This window comes from Monodon monoceros, unplaced genomic scaffold (genome assembly GCF_005190385.1).
Source record: "Monodon monoceros isolate NGI ecotype Baffin Bay Population unplaced genomic scaffold, NGI_Narwhal_1 Super_Scaffold_4, whole genome shotgun sequence".
NCBI lineage: Eukaryota > Metazoa > Chordata > Mammalia > Artiodactyla > Monodontidae > Monodon > Monodon monoceros.
In genome coordinates, this window is record NW_021703781.1 from 43,964,321 (window position 1) to 43,984,022 (window position 19,702).

General features: G+C 40.5%; 1 protein-coding gene across 16 annotated transcripts in view; it reads right to left on the reverse strand.

The window, feature by feature from the left end:
* Positions 1–294: 294 nt before the first annotated feature.
* The window catches only part of SGMS1 (sphingomyelin synthase 1), a 290,473-nt gene continuing 271,065 nt past the window's right edge, over positions 295–19,702 (reverse strand). For all 16 annotated transcript variants that reach the window (XM_029245156.1, XM_029245161.1, XM_029245154.1 and 13 more), the window contains 3 exons: positions 4,434–4,587; positions 2,754–2,920; positions 295–2,042 (listed from right to left, as the gene is read on the reverse strand). In XM_029245156.1, the coding sequence (XP_029100989.1) occupies positions 1,863–2,042; positions 2,754–2,920; positions 4,434–4,587 (501 nt within the window). In that variant the 3' untranslated portion in view covers positions 295–1,862. The remainder of the gene's footprint in view (positions 2,043–2,753; positions 2,921–4,433; positions 4,588–19,702) is intronic.

Below are 19,702 nucleotides of genomic sequence, written 5' to 3' on the forward strand. Positions count from 1 at the left end.
GGAAAAAGTTAAGTGACTTGATTGAGAATTAGAGAATTCAAAATTATTTGTAAACAGTGGTCTGCAGTTTGACTTAAACTTATCTGTAAGTCTTTTTATATGTTTTTAAAAATACACTCAATCTGTAGAGGTTACCGAACTTTACAGTACATTTTAAGGAATCTCAAGGGAAAAGAAACATGATTGATTATAAAGGCCCTCTCTCAAAGAAACTCAGCAAGGAAATTTCAAAACTCAGTTTTTCATCTTGCTTTAATGACTTCATTTACGACTTTTGTGAAGAATGTGAACACATTAGAAATAGTAGCCATTTATTTTAAGTTTCAGTTTTTATTAAAAAGTGCATTTTGATTATTTTATGATCTAGGTAAGCTGTTAATAAGGTATCAGTATACTCTCTGGAATAATAACTTTACAAAGATTTAAAACAAACAAAATTTTAAAAGCCTTTTTATTTCCTTCACCATTATTGTTTTACAATACAAATATTACCTTGTGAATACACAAAAAAAACCCTACGGAAGATAATTCTGCTGCACATAAAATACAGAATGGATATATATACTTCTTCATTCTTAAAAAACTATTTTGTTCTCCACATTGGCAAGTATAGAATAGAATACTTCCCCAAACATACTCATGTTAGGAGTAAAACTTCAGAGTTACATGCAGTTCCTGCACAAATATATTTTAAAGAAATAGATCTCTTCTTTGTTGTTTACCAACAAAATTGCCATGAGAGTATGGATAACTAATTTATAGCTTTCAATTTTTAGTTAAGTGATCATTTTCAAAACTCTCTTTTTAAAAACAAAGTATTCATGGCTGTTTTCATTGTATAGTTAAAATCAAACTACCAAATAGATGATAAAATAATTGAAGTGGTACCTGTCATTGCCACCTGCTCACAATATGGGAACAGGCTCTGACTTTCTAATTAACTCTCCCATTCTTTAATTCATAGCAATTTAAAAACCATAAGCAGTCTTCTGATTTAATTTAGCTATAATGCAAAATTTAGTAGTAATACATACATTTATATTTTCATGGAATACTTTATTTTAAATAAAAACATTGAAGATTGCCTACTGACCATACAATCAAGACAAGAAAGGCACTAGAAACATAGACAAATTTCTCTCCCAAGAAACATTTTTAAATTTTAACTCTCTTTTCTCTGACATGTAAAAATCTTTAAATTTGGTTTTCATAACATCATTTTGAAAAATAAAGTTAGGAAATACTTAGAAAATCACTTTATAACAGAATCTTTTTTTTTTTGTACTTTTTGACACACTGTCTCTGCTGATTTTTACAAAATCCAAAGTTACCAAACCTTTCTGTGTCTGTCATTTTTATTTGAATATCGGTGCAACAGGTAGAAAGATTTCAGAATCGAACCCCATTCAGGTACTTAGAAACCTTCATAGAGACATTTGCTAGAAAATGGCTTACAGCCCAATCTTTGGGGCAAGAGATATGAAAAGTATGTTTTCCCAAGAAAATAATACGCTTTATTTCCAGGTGTGACTGGAAAGACCAGAACTTATGATATAAAAGCTTACATTTATGCTGTTGCATCATATACAAAGGAACACGGTGGTTGCAAGGTTATGTAAATCCCAAGCCTATGAACAGGAAATGTGTACAGTGCACGACAGGTTAAATTTTCTTTATTGTTGTCCAACGCGGGTCCTTTGGAGAGAAAAAAAGATCACAGTGCTGACCAGGTAACTCAATCGGTTAAGTCACGGTAACTGTTGAAAGATAACAGGATAAGGGAGGTGTTCATTTTATGGCATCTTTTCTCATGGAGTTCTTAGCACTTCGGACAGCTCCTCTTTCCCCACCGTGTACAGCTGTTATGTGTCACTCACCAACCGGCTGTATTTAACTTGCCTACCGAGGTGGATTACTGGCCAGGGGAAGGGCCAATGGTAAGATCGAGGTACAATTCCTTGGACATTCCTTTCAAAGTACTGAAATGGCCTGTACCACCACACTCTGGCCAGGAGGTTCATCTGGGAAGCTTCTTTTAGCACCTAAGAGAACACAGAAAGAGAAAACCAAGTCAGGAAGAACTGATGGTTCCAGCCCCAAAAGGAACATACACATGTTTCTCATAACCTTTCACTTTAGGTTCAAATAGTTTCCATATTAAAATTCCCAAAGGCCCCCAGACCCGCCCCATGACCACCTACATAGCCACAGTTTCACACTCCCACCACCGTTCTACACTCTGCATTCAGCTGTAAACCGGGCCACACCCTAGCAGAAAAACAAGTAACTCCAATTCCGGGAGTACACGGGGAACATGCGGCTTACTCACTCTCTTGTCCATAAAGAAATACCTGAATTAGTGTTTTAGCTACTCTTCTACGATGAAAACAGAGAGAGTTAATTAAATGTTAAGTATTAAGCTGGTGAGGGGCCAAAGATAGAAAAGAAGGTAGGACTGCAAATCAAGCAGGAGGTGGGCACAGCTTAAAAAATATTTTCCAGGGACAATGAGAGCGTGACTCTTGTTCTAGAAGGATGCCGTCTCCTATGTCATTATATTAACACATTTCTGGCTCACCTTTGATCCAGAAGTGGATCAGCATCACAAGAGACAACACAACCTTAGCTGACTACCTCTTAAGACAAGAGAAACCGAAGACATCTGTGGGTTCTTTGCGCTTTTCCCCCTGCCACACCAGCGACGGCAGGCCAAGAGCAATAGGGGTTAAAATCAAATGGGGAGAGAAACTCACTTGCTGATTGGCCATAGTGTGGTACCACCAGAAGAGTCTTGTGGTGATGTAATATGCCACCACCACATCCACAGTGTAGTGGTCATGCGCCAAGAGAATACAGAAGATTCCAACCACGCTGAGAAGCCAGCAGATCCAGTGGTACCACCACAGTCGTCGAGGGGAATCTGAAAAGGAGAAATTTGCAATAGTCCCATTATTCAAGTGCCACTAAGGGCACCCGACCATGCCTCAACTACTACTTCTGAATCCAATTACCTTGGATCTTTCCTTCTGAAAACAGATCTTTTGGGGTAGCAAATCTAAGGGCTTTCGTTTCTCTGTAACGGAGGTTAGAAGGGAAGCAGCTTATTTCATAAAGTGACTTTCTTAGCCATAGTAATTTATATTTGGTTATTACTTGATTCATGTAATTATAAGTGTAGCTTAAAAGGACAAATAAGGACAGGTTAATGCATCATGCACCATTAAAATACAAAACAACACCGCCCACTGACAATTAAATTTACCAGGAAATAATTTGGGATTAATGCTCTATACAAAAATCAGTACCTTTTGATCCTTATACACAGACTAGGCAATTATAATTGATACAACTGCCCTATTTGCTTTCCAAGCTCTGCAACCATACACTAATTTGAAAGTCTTTGAGATGTCCATTTCTCAAATACAAATAAGAGAGAATCCAAACGCCTGGGAATTCAAGCCCAAGTACGTTCCCAAGGGCAGGGCAGTGTCTGGGAAGTCACCTGATGGGAGATTCAAAATCTCTATTCGTGCAGGCCTTCCTACCTCGTATTCTCACTGAGTGGGCTTCAGAGGGTCTGAAATTTTAGGCAACAATGTTGTCTGAGTGTGATCTACCCTTCTCACCCTGGGGAAGACAGTTTAGGCTTTTACAGAATTTTCAAGGGGTCCAAGTATCCCTCATTCATTCAACCACTATTTATTGAGCATCTACGATGTGCCCAGGACAGGAACTGCTCTAGTCACTGGAATCAATGAACAAAATAGGCAAAGAGCCTGCCTTTGTGGGGAGATCCCTTCCTAGTACTGAAGAGAAACAATAAAAAATAATTATAATAAAGTAAATTATACATTATGTTAGAAGGTGTTAAAGCCTATGGAAAAGTAAAAAATTGAACCAAATAAGTGGGATCAGCAGTAGAGAGGGTGAAGGGAGGTTTGTCAGTTTAAATGGAGTGGTCACGGTTGGGGGTAGGGTCTTAAGAGTATGTACAGGGCTCCATTTCCAGGAAAATCTGTACTTGGTACTCTAACAATACAACAACAAAGACCGGCTACCGTTCACTCTGCCTGCACCTCTACTAGTGTCCCTATATGCCATCTATTTTAATTTTCACAACCTCTCCCTCATTCATGAAGGAGCTATCAGTATCTCATTCTGAAGACGAGGAAACTATGACTTACAGAGGTTAGAGGTTTTCCCCAAGGTCACAGAGCTAGTAAGTGATAGCACCAGGATTCAAAATCAGTTTGTGACCCAAGTCTTCCAATATGGCATCTCCAAGGATAAGGCTTAACCCCATTAAAGTACTGCAGGTACCAACCAACAGGCGGTTAGGAATCCCGCCCCCCAGGGCCGCTGACATCAGGCCTGTTCTGTTCCCATTTTCCATGCCCAGTTACATTTCTCATGGAAGGCTGCTTTCGACTTACACTCTTTGATAAATAGGTAGGTGAGTGTGAGCATGACCGTGTGGCCGCTGTACAAGTAGTCCCCACACATGTTGTGGGAGCCCGTGATGGACAGGCCGCCGCCAGCAATGAGCTTCATTATTCTCCTCAGTTGGGCTTCCCAGTCTCCGAAGAGCTGGTGGGAAAAGAAAAAATCAGACTATTAGCCCACATAAAAGTCTGCTACGATTATAATTTATATTCAGAATTAAGCTTTGTAATATTGTGATTTATAATGAGAAATATATATTTGGCCTTCATCCCTGTTCCTGGCACAGAGCTTCTACAACCTTTGAAATTTCCCGAGAAGAGATAGAGGTGTCTTTGGTTATTCATAAAAGCCCCTTTCAACCACACCTAGGTTCATGTTCATGAGTTCAAGGTGACTTCTGGAAAGCCCCTAAGGATGGGGGTGGTTGCCAGGAGATCCAACCAGGTGACTAGAGGGTTGGAACCTCTTTCCCACTTCCCGCCACTTCCAAGGAGGGGAGAAGGGCTGGGGGTTGAGTGAATTACCAATGGCCAATGATTTAATCAATCATGCCTCTATAATGAAGCCTCCACAGTAATCCAAAAGGACAGGGGTTTGGAGAGCCTCCAGGTTGGTGAACGTGAGGAGATGTGGGGAGAGTGATGCACGCCCCTTCCCACATACCTTGCCCTACACATCTCTTCCATGTGGCTGGTCCTACGTTATATCCTTTTATAATAAACTGCTAATCCAGTAAGTAAAATGTTTTCCTGAGTTCTGTGAGCTCTAGCAAATTAACTGAACCCAAGGAGGGGGGTCATAGGAACTTCCAATTTAAAGCTGGTCGGTAAGAAGTATAGGTGACAATCTGAACCTGTGATCAGAGTCTGAAGTGGTTGGGGGCTGACAGTCAGTGTGAGACTGAGCCCTTACCCTGTGGGATCCGATGCTATTTCCAGGTAGACAGTGCCAGAATGGAGTTAAAGAGGGTTAGAGATTTGCTTGTGTGTGTGTGGCGGGGGAAACCCATATATCTAGTCACAGAAGTATTCAGTGGGGTTTTCAGAGTACAGGAGATGCACAGGAGTGTTTTTCCTTTATGAGTTTATATTAAGACATGTAAAATCACCCCCTCCCCCTGCCATGAAGTGTGCCCACTCAACATTCACTGCTGTTCAGACAGCCCTTGGAAGAGTGTGGTCCTAGAGATGAAGCATGCACCTTCAGAGCTTCCCTTAGATGTTGGCACTTTTGAGAGCACACGTCACCAGATATTTAGTTACCGAATTCTTTTTTCACTACACTGTTAAAGACTGACTGATTGACTTACTACCATAACTGCCATCTGGGGGAAAATCTCTGGGAAAAATTTAAAGATCTATTTCACACGCTTGGCCTAGAGGACAAATGTTCTACTAACTTATTAGCTAAAGCAGCTGGAGGTTAGAAAGTCAAATATATGAATTTTTTTTTTTGGTATGTGATTTTGGGGGACCAAATTGAAGCAAGGGACTGAGTAGGATGTACCTTCAATCTTCTGAAATTATGTGGGTAGAACTGCATGTTTTTCCTTTTAATAAGAGTGAACAAGTTTATAAATAAATCTACCTGTCTCTGATACAAGTCTGGGCTGGATACCAGAGTGGTAAATGGCATGAACAAGTCATTCACCGAAACTTTTGTTTGCTCTGGCAAATAAAATGTGTGACTGTCTATATTTTATGTTTGTCAGCATTCTTTTCAATTTTGGTTAGCCAATTTAATCACCATGACCCCTTTTCAACATTTAACTGATAATATTCTGGGCTCTGGGAAACATGTTTCATTATAATTTCCCTTTAAAAAAACTGATCAAGATTTCTAGTTAAGGACGTCAGGTTCAACATACCACATAGCGGATACGGATTTCCAAATTGAAAGGGATCACTGAAAGCCCAGCTCAACAGAAGCAAACAGATCTACATAGCAAGATTCAGCATTATGGAACTTCAGAAACTTGGGGCTAACAAGGGACCTTCAAGCATCCAGAGATCAAAAACAAGCTTCACACAAAAGATCAAGAATCAGGCTTCTTCAAAAGCAATACTGGAAAAGAAAAGGCTTCAGAAAAATGCCTCCAAATTCTGAGGGAAAATGATTTCCAATTTAGAATTCTATACGCAGCCATATTATTAACTGAGCCTAATCTTAAAAAATAGACCAAGGATAAACTAAAGTCATTTCATATATACAAGATTTCACAATATTTACCACCTATGTATTCCTTTTTGCGGGAAATTACAGAAGATGTACTCTACAAGGCAAAGGAGAAAAAGAAGAAACGGGATTTGCTAGGATGCCAGCGAAGAGAATACTGAGAGCTGTGCTGTAGGCCTAAGAGAGGGAGCACCCTACATGGGTGAGTCAGAGCTCTGGAGATGAGGCTAACAGAACACCTAATTCCGCGGCTGCACTGAGTCACAACATGGGAATGAGTAAGTACACAGAAAACTAACAGAGCAAAAAGCAAGGCAATTACGGGCTCTACAGGAAATGAAATATTGTGTTGAAAAGTAATTATAGGAAACTATATGACTTGGCTATGAATAGCATCTACAAAACTGTAAGAATGTAAGCTCTGCATACTGAGTTAAATCAAGGACAGAAAATGACACTGGGAAGATGGGATAAGAAGCCTAAACTACTGTACTGGGGTGGTGGGGGAGGGGAAGAAGGGAAGGAAAAGGCACAAAACACATACAAGCTGCGGGGAAGGATTGTGTGGGGAATACAAGGGCTCTAAATCCTGGCCTTCCCCAGCAGGAAGTCAGCAACAGCCTGTATTAGAAATTATAAAGAAACAATATTGCCATGGCACTTAGAGACCTGAGGATAAACACATACACACACAAAAATTCTGGAAAAAGAGTTAAAGAAATGAAGGTAAACACCACGAGACTCAGTTGAAAGAGCTAAAGAGTAGGAAAGCAGGCTGAGTGCGATTAGGGTAAGGGTTACGTACCATGGTTTTTCATAATAAGTCCTGTAGGATCATTTTGTTTCTTAAATTGCACGCATGTATAAACATGATAAAAATTTTTTGAAAGTTTTAAATTGAAAGTTTGGTCTGGTTCTGTCATAACAACGGATAATAAATGGAAGAAAATTATGGCAAAAAAGCTTAGGTAGTTCTTCAGTTTACATTATTTCAAATTGTCCTTTCGAAACTCCCTCTGTGTTTTGAAAACTATAAATCTTATTCTTGAGCACCATTCCCCCTAAATTTGCCCTCTCATTCTGGTAGGAAAATATTTGTGGAGAAACTGTAGGGGTAGGAAAAGAGGGAGAGATTATGAGGTAAACATGGCATTGAGGAAAAACAGCCCAAAATTAATGCTCCATTTCTTACAAGTGCCCTTAACACATCTATGCTTTCTTTTAAAAATATCTTTCCATGATTGTCAAACCTCTGCAAGGGGAAAGGCTCTTTAAAAGCTCAGTGGGGAACAGGAAAAGAAGATGGATGGTTACAGCTACATAAAATTTTTAAATTACACTCTAAGAAAGTAAACAAACTCTAAGGCAAATGACAACACAATTGGAGCAGAAACAACTTAACGTCTTTACCGTGTACACAGTACATATAAATCAAGTAAATAAGACCATTTAGGAAACAAAATTTATCAAAGGACAAAGGATGTGACCAGCTGGAGGCACTGGCTCTGTCAAGCAAATAGAAATAAAAAGGAACATTAACAGGAGCTCATTCTTTCCCATATCAAATTAGCAAAGCTAAAAAAAGATAGCCAATGGTGGGGCAGGGACAACGTCACTGATCTTCTCAAACAGGCTCCTTAAAGAGGAGGGAAGGAACGTGGTAAATGCAGCAGCCAGCAGTGCAGGGAGGAAGAGGCAGTGGCCTCTGAAACAGACAGGCTGGGTTAAGAGCATGGCTCTCCTACCAATTAGCTGTGTGACCCTGGGCAGCCGAACCACCCTAAGCCTCAATTTCCTCATCACCAACCTGGGGAGTAATATATTTATTACAACTGGCAAAATCCTCTGCAAAAATAATCATCAATATTGACCACCAATCCAAACAGCCATGACCTGTGTGTGACTCAGTGCTTAGTTGTTTCTAGGCACCCACCTCCAAGAAGTGATCCCACACATGAAGAAAACCTTTACGCACAATATTATTTATAAAAGCAACAAACTAGAAACAACCCAAATGGGAATTGTTAAATAACTGTTCCCTTGCCATTCAGAACCTGGGCCAGGGGAGCAATGGCAACACCAGGGGTTGCCTGTCATTACAGGCATACCTCGGAGATATTTCAGGTTCGGTTCCAGACCACAGCAATAAAGCGAATATTCCAATTAAGCGAGTTTCACGAATTTTTTGGTTTCCCAGTGCATAAAAAGTTATGGATATTGTAGTCTATTAAGTATACAATAGCATTATGTCTAAAAAACCAATGCACGTGCCTTAATTAAAAAAATATTTATTGCTAAAAATGCTAACCATCATCTGAGCCTTCAGCAAGTGGCAGTAGTAACATCAAAGATCACTGGTCACAGATCACATAACAAATACAAAGTTTGAAAAACTGCAAGAATTACCAAAATGTGACGCACACATGAAGTGAGTAAATGATGCTGGAAAAATGGTGGTGACAGACTTGTTCCACCCAGAATCGTCACAAACTTTCAGTTTCTAAAAATTGCGATAACTATAAAGTGTAATAAAGCAATGCTCAATAAAATAAGGTGTGCCTGTACCCCCTCAGGACCTACTGAGCCAGAATCTGAGGTGATTCAAATGCACTGAACTAGGCCATAATTGTTTAATACATTATTGAAAAATAAGCATACAATGACTTTGTAGTAAGTTATATCATAAATATTTTCTTCTACCAAGAGGAAAAAAATGAAACAAAATGTTTGGTATAATTATAACCGTTTAAAAAAACATGCACAGGAAAAATCTAGGATGTACACACTGCATGTTAGCGTGGTTTGCATGGAAACCGGTAGGAGTTCCCTGCTTGTTGGGCTAGAAAGGAGGGGATTCCTGTGGAGTTCTGCAGTTCTGAGATTTAGGTTACCTCTGAGTACAGGCAGGAGACACGGGAAGAAAACAGAAGAAGAAGAGGAAAAGGAGGAAAAGGGAGGAGGGGGAGGGGGAGGGAGGAAGAGGAAGAAGCAGAAACAGGAAGCTCCCAGCTCCATCTTCCTTCCTCCTCATTTTAGTTTCCTTCTGCACTCTGCCTGCTACCATTTTCCAGAGTCCTCAAAGGGCTGCTCCAGACACTGTGGCCTGTGTGTTGGGTTGCATTCAGTGGGAAAGAGGATGGAGTGTGTACCTGGAGCTCTAACCTCCCCATCAGTAGACTTCTGAGTGCTCATCTTTGAAAGCAGAGATATTTGGGGGACATTCACACAAACACTTTCTCAGTGGGCACTATAAAGCTGTGACAAGGTCTTGCATCTGCATCATGATGTGAATTATGATCTCCTAGGGTCAGAGAAAAATCAGTTTTCAGTAAAAACAGAGCAATTTTCTTCAAGTTCTAATAAACGGCCAAGAAATTAACTGGCCAAATCACTTAAGCAATATGAGACATAGAAAGAAATGGAGAGCAGAAGGCAGACGGAGAGGCTTCTGAAAGAGACAGACCACTCCAGAAGGGTTCAAACCAGTGAGCCTTTGGTTACTAAAACACAGGTTCCCCCAGTATGTTTTCTTTTTTTTTTTTTGCGGTACGCGGGCCTCTCACTGTTGTGGCCTCTCCCGTTGCGGAGCACAGGCTCCGGACGCGCAGGCTCAGCGGCCATGGCTCACGGGCCCAGCCGCTCCGCAGCATGTGGGATCTTCCCGGACCGGGGCACGAACCCGTGTCCCCTGCAACGGCAGGCGGACTCTCAACCACTGTGCCACCAGGGAAGCACCCCCCCCAGTATGTTTTCAATGCTGAATACACAGTGCTCTGATGATAGGCTGTTCACCACCATTCAGTTTGCAGATGGCCTCATGCACTTGCCTTTTCTCTTAAGTGCATCTGAAAAGTGGGGACATTCACTGTGCTTCATCCCCTTCTGGCAGGAGAGGGAGAACCTAGAACCCAAACTCATCAAATAATGCTGCACGAATCAATGGCTTTGGTATAACTTGGAGGAAGGGCTGAAAGTGAGTGCTAAAGAGCAGAAATGCTATTTAATATAATCCTTGAGTCTTACCAATGCTTCATCTTACAGCAGCCCTGAAAAATCAGCGAGGTAGGTCTTAACTCTGTCCTGGGTCCCCCGGCTGTTCAGTTTGGGAGCTGGAATGGGTCCCAAGTCCTCTGACTCCGCGTATGTTATTATCTGCAAACTGCACGCTACCTGTACACTGCCAGCGCCTCCCCAAGCCTGCATAAACCAAGAACCGGATACACATGAAGCAACCTTGCTCTGAGCAGCCTAGGTTCCTTACAAAGGTAATGTCATGCCATCATGCCCCATACCAACCACCAGGAACAGGCAGGTGTCTCTCAGTGGACCTGTCCTCATTCATGCATTCAATGAATCTAGCTACTACCACCAGGGCAAATAACTTCTTGTCTTGTTCCAGAAGAAAAGTCTTCCTCCAAAACAGAAAATTCACTACCATCCATGGCATGTAAAGAAAGCTGCTCTTCAACACCCAGACCACAGGTCAGATCCGCTAAGGGAATCAAGCATCAGGGAACAGCAGGATCAGTGGAATCCCCATCAATCCATGTCCTGCGCAGCCTGCAACTGGGAAACACACGCTACGTGCTGCAGTCCCCGCCTCAACTTCAACTCCCAAACAAAAGCAGCAGAACTATGCCACTTCCTGAATTTCAACAGGCACACGGCCCTCCTAACCAGTGATGGACACTTAAGAACTAATCTGAGCCATGAAATGTCCTTGAGCATGACCTTGAAGACTAAGGGGAAGATGGTGTGTTGCTAAGTTTGATGAATGTTTTAGATTTCACAGCAGCAGTGAAAGGTTCAAAACTGCCCCTTATAATTTCTCTGACCTTCTGTGATACATATATACCATGAAGATGTGGTACATATCTACAATGGAATATTACTCAGCCATAAAAAGGAACGAAATTGGGTCATTTGTAGAGATATGGATGGACCCAGAGTCTGTCATACGAAGTAAGTCAGAAAGAGAAAAACAAATATCGTATATTAATGCATATGTGTGGAATCTAGAAAAATAGTACAGATGAACCTATTTCCAGGGCAGGAATAGAGACTCAGATGTAGAGGATGGACGTGTGGACACAGTGGGGCAAGGGGAGGGTGGGAGAAATTGGGAGATCAGGTTTGACATAAATACACTACCATGTGTAAAATAGCTAGCTAGTGGGAACCTGCTGTATAGCACTGGGAGCTCAGTTCAGTGCTCTGTGATGACCTAGATGGGTGGGATTGGAGGTGGGGAGGGAGGTCCAAGAGGGAGGGGATACATGTATACATATAGCTGATTCACTTCGTTGTACAGCAGAAACTAACACAACACTGTAAAGCAATTATACGCCAATTAAAAAAAAAAAAACTGTCCCTTATAATTTCTCATACCTTTTTATTACTGTCGATTGAGGAGTAAAAAAAACAACAAAAAGGAATGTAGGGTCGTTTCTACATAATAAAATATTACATTTTGTTTGTACAGAGTTTCCAACTTTTTAACAGAGTTTTCCTATCAATTATCTCATTGTAGCCTCACAAGCCTATCAGGTGGTTAGTGTATATGTAATTATATCCATTTTACAGATAAGCAAATAGAGGCGCTATTTTTCTATTTCACAGTGACTCAGTTGGGATCAGATCCAAATGTCTTACCTCTCACTAAAGGATCTTGCCTTTTGGGTCCCTGGAAAGAGCAGCTATTGGTGCAAACACTTCTCCAAATAACAAAGGCTGGACAATGTCTCCAGGTTCACTTTTTTTGTTGTTTTTGTCATGCTAATGAAATTGAATCCAGTTTACATAAATCATTTAAATATAATTGAACGGTTTAAAAATTTTATTCATTATTCACTAAAGATCTATTTTTCGTAAGTGTTTTTTCCATTAAATCAAATTTCCCCATCTCTAAAAAAGTTATTTCCATGGGAATCTTTCACAAACAAATTACACATTTTCCACCTTCTTGAGCAAGGTGTTTTTAGTTTGATCTTAACTTTCCTTGCTTTATGTTGTGCTGCGTAGGAGGGATGCTCCAAAGGCCTCTAAGCTTATGTCGTAAGAACAACAATGAGGATAAATCCAGCCGCAAGCCCCCGTTTTGGGTTAACCATCCAGGTGGCTCTGGACAAACCATTTTACCCATTCTAGCTTCAGTTCTCTCATCTGTAAAATGGCGAGAACACCACCACCTCATCCTCAACCCTCACTGCCAAAGGGAGGTAATGTTTATCAAAGTGATTGCTCAAAAATTATAAAGTGCTATACAAATATCAGACCACATTACAATGATCAAGTTAGGCCCATGTTTTGGGTGAGGAGTGCCTTAAGTGAGAACTCAACGCTTAGCAGCCAAGAAGTGAAATTCTCCTTAAATACACAGCCCTCGTGGATGTTCATCTGTGATCACTTTTATGAATTCTTCCTCAGATGGTTATCATTTCATTCCTGGGAAGATTTAGTTTCATCCGCAAATATTATATCCATCTCAAATGATCTGAAGTAGGGAGATTTCCCTATACACATCCTCTTAGAACTCAGATATACAACCTTAAAAACATTTTTCCCTCCACTGAGCTCTGAGGGATTTGGCTCTCCACACTGCTCCATTATCCAATGTATCCAAGAGTTCCTATACCAGGCAGGCTTTTTTTTTTTCATGGGGAGGGGTCTCTAAATAATCATTAGTAATAAAGCACTCATCCCCTACCAGCCTCCCTTTCCCCCAGTAAAAACGTAAAAATGTTTTTATGGCCTTTAGTAAGGAGACTTATCAAAGGCTTCATAAAATCTTAAATAAAGGTCAGCTATGGATTTCCATTTACTCAGATACTTATTTGTCACATTAAAGAAATCCAGTATTTCAGTCAGGCAAGATTTCCCTTTAACAAAAATTATATCTGAGAGATTCTGTGGCCTACCTGGTCATGAAGTGAAAATTGAAAAAAAAGTCCCTCAAATTTTTGCTTTGAAAATGTGTAAATCTAAAGAAGAGAATAATGAACATCCTTAGACTCATCAATTATCAATATTTTGCCATATTTGCTTCTCCTTCTTCTCCCACTTTTTTTTCCTGGGCCATCTGAGAATTAAGTTGAATACATTATGACACTTTACCCTTAAGTGTACAAACAAGGACATTCTCTTCTGTAATCACACTCACGAAATTTAACAATGATAGAATACTATCATGGTTAACAGACATCCTTATTCAGACTCCCCCATAGTCTCAACAATGTCCTGTATAGCTTTCCCCCCGAATCTAGGATTCAATCAGAGGAGACATATTGAGGGTACTTGTCATACTCTTAATTTTTCTTAGTCTACTAGTTTCTCAGTCCTTTTTTTTTTTTTTTTAATGACACTGACATTTTATTTTAAAGAGTCCAGTCGAGTTTTTTTTATATCAAGAGCATGTCCCTGCACTTGGCTTTATCTGATTGTTTCCTTATGTTTAAACTCAGGTTAAATGTTATTGGCAGGAATATACAGAAATGATGTGTCCTACCCAGTGCATCAGATCAAAAAGCATCCGATATCATTTGTCCTGCTGCTGGTTTGATCACTTGGCTACCAGAGTGTCTGCCAGATTTCTCCTCCGAATACACACCTTTGCCCCTTTATCATTAACAAGCAGTTTGTGACTTTTTGAAACTATATAAATATTATGGTGCCCCACCTTTCACCCAGTGGCTTTAGCATCTGTTGATGATTCTTGCTCGAATTATTACTACAGTGGTTGCAAAATGGTGATTTTCTATTTCTAATATTTCTTTTATATCTAGCAGTTAATTTTTTCTCCACCTGTGCTAATTTTTAAAATGTTTCTTATTAATGTATTATAATTAATTACTGTCATATTTCATTGTGATGCTCCAATTGTCTCACACGTGGCCAGTGGGAGCCTCTCAAGCAGGACAGTATGGCTTCTGAATGGAACCCACCGGCCTGCAGTGTCTGGGAAGCTCTGGAACCTTCCTCAGGACAAAAGTCCTGCTGTCCATCTGCCTGTACTCTGACACAGTGGATCACGCTTTGTGTAGAGTCATATAGCGTCACCTCCGAGGCTCTCTGGATTTCTTCAGTGAATGCTTTTTCACCCTGGTGACCTCTTCACACTAGATGGCTGCGGCCATGTAGGAAACCTCTGTCACCTTCGCAATGTTTGCCCTGGTCTAGGCATTCCTCATCTCTAAATTCGAAACACCACACAAAAGCAGCCTCATCTGCCTCCCTCGTGTGAAGTGCCAAGAACAGAGATGCGGCCGAACTTCTTGCCTCTGCCACTTAGTACCTGCAAGACAACAGGCAAGTCAAGCATCTCTGGACCAACTGCAACTTCCTCCCACTCATGACTGTGAGACTTCAATGAAAAAACATTGAGAATCATACCTGGCACGAAACAGGTAGACGTAATTTAGCACCGCTCGAAGTCTACCTCCCCTCCTCTCTCCCAAACAGCTTACTTTCTGTATCACTGGAGAGATGGCTTTCTAAGAGACAGATGTGATCACATCCTATTCACTGCTTCAACCTTTCCTGGCTTCCTGTGGCCAAACTCCTTAGAAGGGTGACCAGATTCCTTAAAATCTGCCCATAACGTGCCTCTCTGGCTTTCTCTCTGCCACTCAGCCCACAGGATCACATGACCAGGCGTATCTAACTTTACCTGCGCCCTCAGACTTCCTTTCACACCCTTTCTGTTCTCTCCCTTTAACTCCACTTGGCAAACACCTACTCATCCTTTTCAGACTTGGCTCGGACGGCACCTCCTCAGTGCAGCCAACACTCCCAGCAAAGTTTGCCACCTTCTTCTCTGCTTCCATGGCAACTGAGCACCTCACGCCTATTACAGTGAAGGCTGTAGTCAGAGAATAATCTTATGTGTTACATGTCTGTCACAGCTTCTGGATGCCCATTTGTCTTACGTATTTGTGTATCCTCAAAATTTACCCCACGCAAGACAGGTCCTCTAGAAATGTTTGTTCAGAAGTAAGCAATCCGCTTGTTTGTGAAAAGAAGTCACATCTATAATCTCCCTGCCTCACAATCCCTGTCTCCCTGGAGACTTCCCATAAATAAGAAAACCATTTAGAAAGTTTATAAAATCATGTAAAAATGCATATAACAAATGTTAACTATAAAGACACAGGAACAACTGCACAAAAAGCATGATCAGAACTATGTAAGAAAAATACACATAAAGAACTAATAAATATACTGAAACATGAACAGTAGACAGAACCATGAGTGTAAAATTTTTCCTTTTTACATTTTTGCAATGTATCTATAATGAATGTAGAGTTTCTTTAAGATGGAGAAAAAATAACCTTTTTTTAAGACAGAAAGAAGTGACTTAGTACATTTTTCTTTTTCTTTTTTTTCTCATTCCTGAAAAGGGAAGAGAACAGTGGAGAGAAAAATGGGAAAGTGAAGAAGAGACTTGGGATGGGGAAGGTTACCGGAAATTATACAGCAAGAAATTTTTTAAAAAATGAGAATGAACAAAATGATAAGAACTGGGAGGCAAGCAGAAAATTAGGTAAAATCAAGCACTGACAATTTAAATTCCACACGATTCAACAGGATGACATGAAGCTATTTTGGTAACAGAACACAAGCCATATTCTGAAATGCTGATAAGGTTAGCAGGAGCTAATCAGAACATCAACATTTGTCAGCGAGGAGGGCAGCTTTTGAACACTCAAGCTGTTACCTAAGAAAGTAGGAAAGAACTTAAAAAGGTTATAAAATCCTAAAAAGCAGTGAGTCTTGTGCCTTGTAAGACTGAACACATGCCAGTAAAGAGACCCTTGAGACTGACGATTACTACATCACAGCTTAGCATCGAATTGAAGGAGGTGCTTTGATCTTTCTAATGCGTGCAATGCAAAAAAAACTGACAGTGGCAGGAAAGAACACGGAAGTCTTTCTGTTATTATATTTGTATTTTATTGTTCCACTGAACAATTAATCTCAGATGTCCAATTAATCTCAGCCTTGTCCGACAGTGGGCTATGTTCAAGTATGCTGGATGGAAAAAAAAAAAGACACGTTTTTGAAGTTCAAGAGAATCATTCCACTGAAAACACCATGTCAGATTAATGCGTTAGCCAGCTAAGTACCCAGGATGTAACGTAACTCTCTCGTTTTGAAGGTTTTCAAATCTAAGGTCACCATGGAGACCAAAAACCAGAACCAACATGAATCTCACTTTAATGCTTAGGCATTAGATTAACTCAAGTGATTATTAAAATGAGAGTTGAAAACAGCATAAGTTATTCCTTCTCTTCCAATAACATTAGTGTATCTGTGTTATCTGGGGCAGGTTTTTTTTCTTTCTTTTTTTTCTTGTGGAGTTTGCTAAAACAACAACAACAAAAATTTCTTACATAAAGCTTAGGACATAGAAGAATTCTCAAATGTTTCTGCCTTTTTTATTTTTAAAAACTGAATCCTCAAAAGTTAGAACAAGATGACAAGAAGGTGTTTTCTGGTTGGGACACATGCTCCTTGGAGAAAAGCTGTGTTGAGATTAACAAGGGGTAATCAAGGTTGCACTAACTTGGCAGCCTTGTAAGCCCACCACACACACCCACTGGGATACAGGGCTAGTGCTTCCCAGAAGCTCCTGTTCCAGGAACTGAATGCTTCCGTCCCTTCTCACGCCCCAGCAGCTCATCTCTGTTGCAGGAGCATCTGATGACAGGCCCCCTTCTCTTCTCACCTCATCATTTCACATGACGATTACTTCTCTAAGCCATGACATTTTGTGAAGTAAAGAGTACACTGCCATCAAGTGAATGAACACTAGGAACAATTTTCTTAATTACTACTGCATACCTGTTGGAACATTTTTCTTAGAAGCCATGCGTTTTGAATACTGGTGTTAAGGGAAGAATTAAGTATACTAATTATGGGGCTTTGCATGTTGGCAGAACCAAGTTTAAGTTCACGTGCCCATGTTAAACAAAGTCGTATTCTAAAGCTCAACTCTTTTCCCTTGGAGTTTAATGATGACTGATAACCATAAGAATATCCACCAACCAACAGGCCTTAGATGGTGTCTCAAGTCAGGGGATAACCAATTCTGGAAGCATCGTATGTTAATGTCCTGTCTCTGGACTTTTCATCCGTACCAACAGCTTTAACACCACCAAGAATATGATGAATCACAAATATTTAATTTCTAGCGCTGATTTTTCCCTCAATTTCAGATGTAGACTGCTAGTTGGCCTGGACACCACCACTTAGATATCTCACAAGTACCTCAGACTCTATTTGTTTAATCTGAAGTCATTAACTCCGTTTTCCTCCTTACCTTATAATTATGCCAGTGGTAAAAGCCAGTTGCCTTTGAAATCCTTCCTTTCTCTCCTCATTCCCTATATCAAATGTATTGCTAAGCTGTACTGATTCAGCCACTTAAATATTGCTCAAATCTGTCTCCACTTCTCTTATCCCTACGGCCAGCAGCTTAGCTTAAGGTCCTTATATCACAGCATTTTCCACATTATATAAGATGAAAGTTTGGATGAGGTGGTCTTAAAGCACTTTCCACAAAGGCAGGGACTTCTGTCTACTTTGCTCACCCCCTTGCACTCCAGTACCTCAGACACAGCAGGTGCTTAATGCACGTTAAAAACATTTTCTCTGGATGAATAAGAGTCTAGGCGTTAAGGCGTGATGGCCACACCAAGCTTTCTTATTTCTGTACAGCATCTTACATCTACAGAGCCCTGTGTATTTACTGCCTTCTTTCACTCTCGCAACTCCTTAAGATGGTATGAAAAGTGCCATAAGCCCTGTCTTGCCAACAAAGGGACTGAGGCTCTGAGAAGTTAAATGCAACTGCCGCACAGCTAGCAAGTGCAGGACGACATCATCCTCACTCTGACCTCAGTGTTCTTTCTACTACTGGGAAGGTCTGTATTTTTACGGGGTAATAAGTCCCCTCTCTGTGCAATGGTTCAGAGAGAGTTTGATCAAGATTTGGTGGCGAGGATATTGAGACACTGGGCTGGATGACTTTCAGTAAGGTTCCTTTCCATTTTGACTAACCAAGCCCTGGGTAGGGCTCTAAGGTAGGCAGAGGTGGTCTCTGGGATCTCTCTCGAGCACTATCTCTCGCTCCCTTCTGACACTGTTCCCCAGTGCAGTGTTCTGACCCTTGTCTGACCGCTCAGTTTCTTAAGCTTGATCTCCAAGAGGCAGCACTGCGCCTTCAAGACCTTTTCCAAGTCTTCTGTCTAGCTTCAGAAATCATTCTGTTTTACTTGTGAAGTGTTCTTGCCAAAGAAATTAGAACAACTGAATCAAGTCTCCAGAGCCAACTTTCTATTTAGAGGAAATATGGAGGAGAGAGGAAGAAGTTAATTGACACTAGAAAGAAGCAAACAGATAAGTCCAGAATGTGGGATATTCTACAGGACAACTGCTCTGATCTCTGTAAGTTACTGATGGGGTTTACAAAAAGGGGGTGGGGGGACTTCCCTGGCGGTCCAACGGTTCAGACTTCGAGCTCCCACTGCAGGGGGCACAGGTTCAATCCCGCGTGCCAAAAAAAATAAACGGGGGGTGGGGAGGAGAGAAGGAACTGCTCTAGAATGTAGAGACTTAACAGACAGAACAACTAAATGTCATATAAAGACTGTGGATCCTAATTTATACAAACCAACTGTTTTTTTAAAAAAGGCATTTTTTAAGACAATCAAGATATTCCACGAGTTGGTAATTGCCAATACCAAAGAATTATTGTTAATTGTGCCGAATGTACCAACAGCGTTAAAGTTATGAGATAAAATGTCCAAAATTTTTAGATGCATATTAAGTATGTAGCAATGAAATAACATTGTCTGGGGTTTGCTTTAAAATACTTCAAAAGAAAAACAGAAGATAAGATGAAGCCAATGTAGTAAATCTTGGTAACTACTGAATCTGGGTGCTGGCACACGGTGGCTCCTTATACTCGTTTCTCTCTGGGATACAGTTGAAAAATTTCAGAACAAAAAACTTTTTGGAACCCATTCTTCCAAGAACTCTGTTCTACAAAAGAATTAGATTTAGTGAGTTTTTACTAATAATTTTT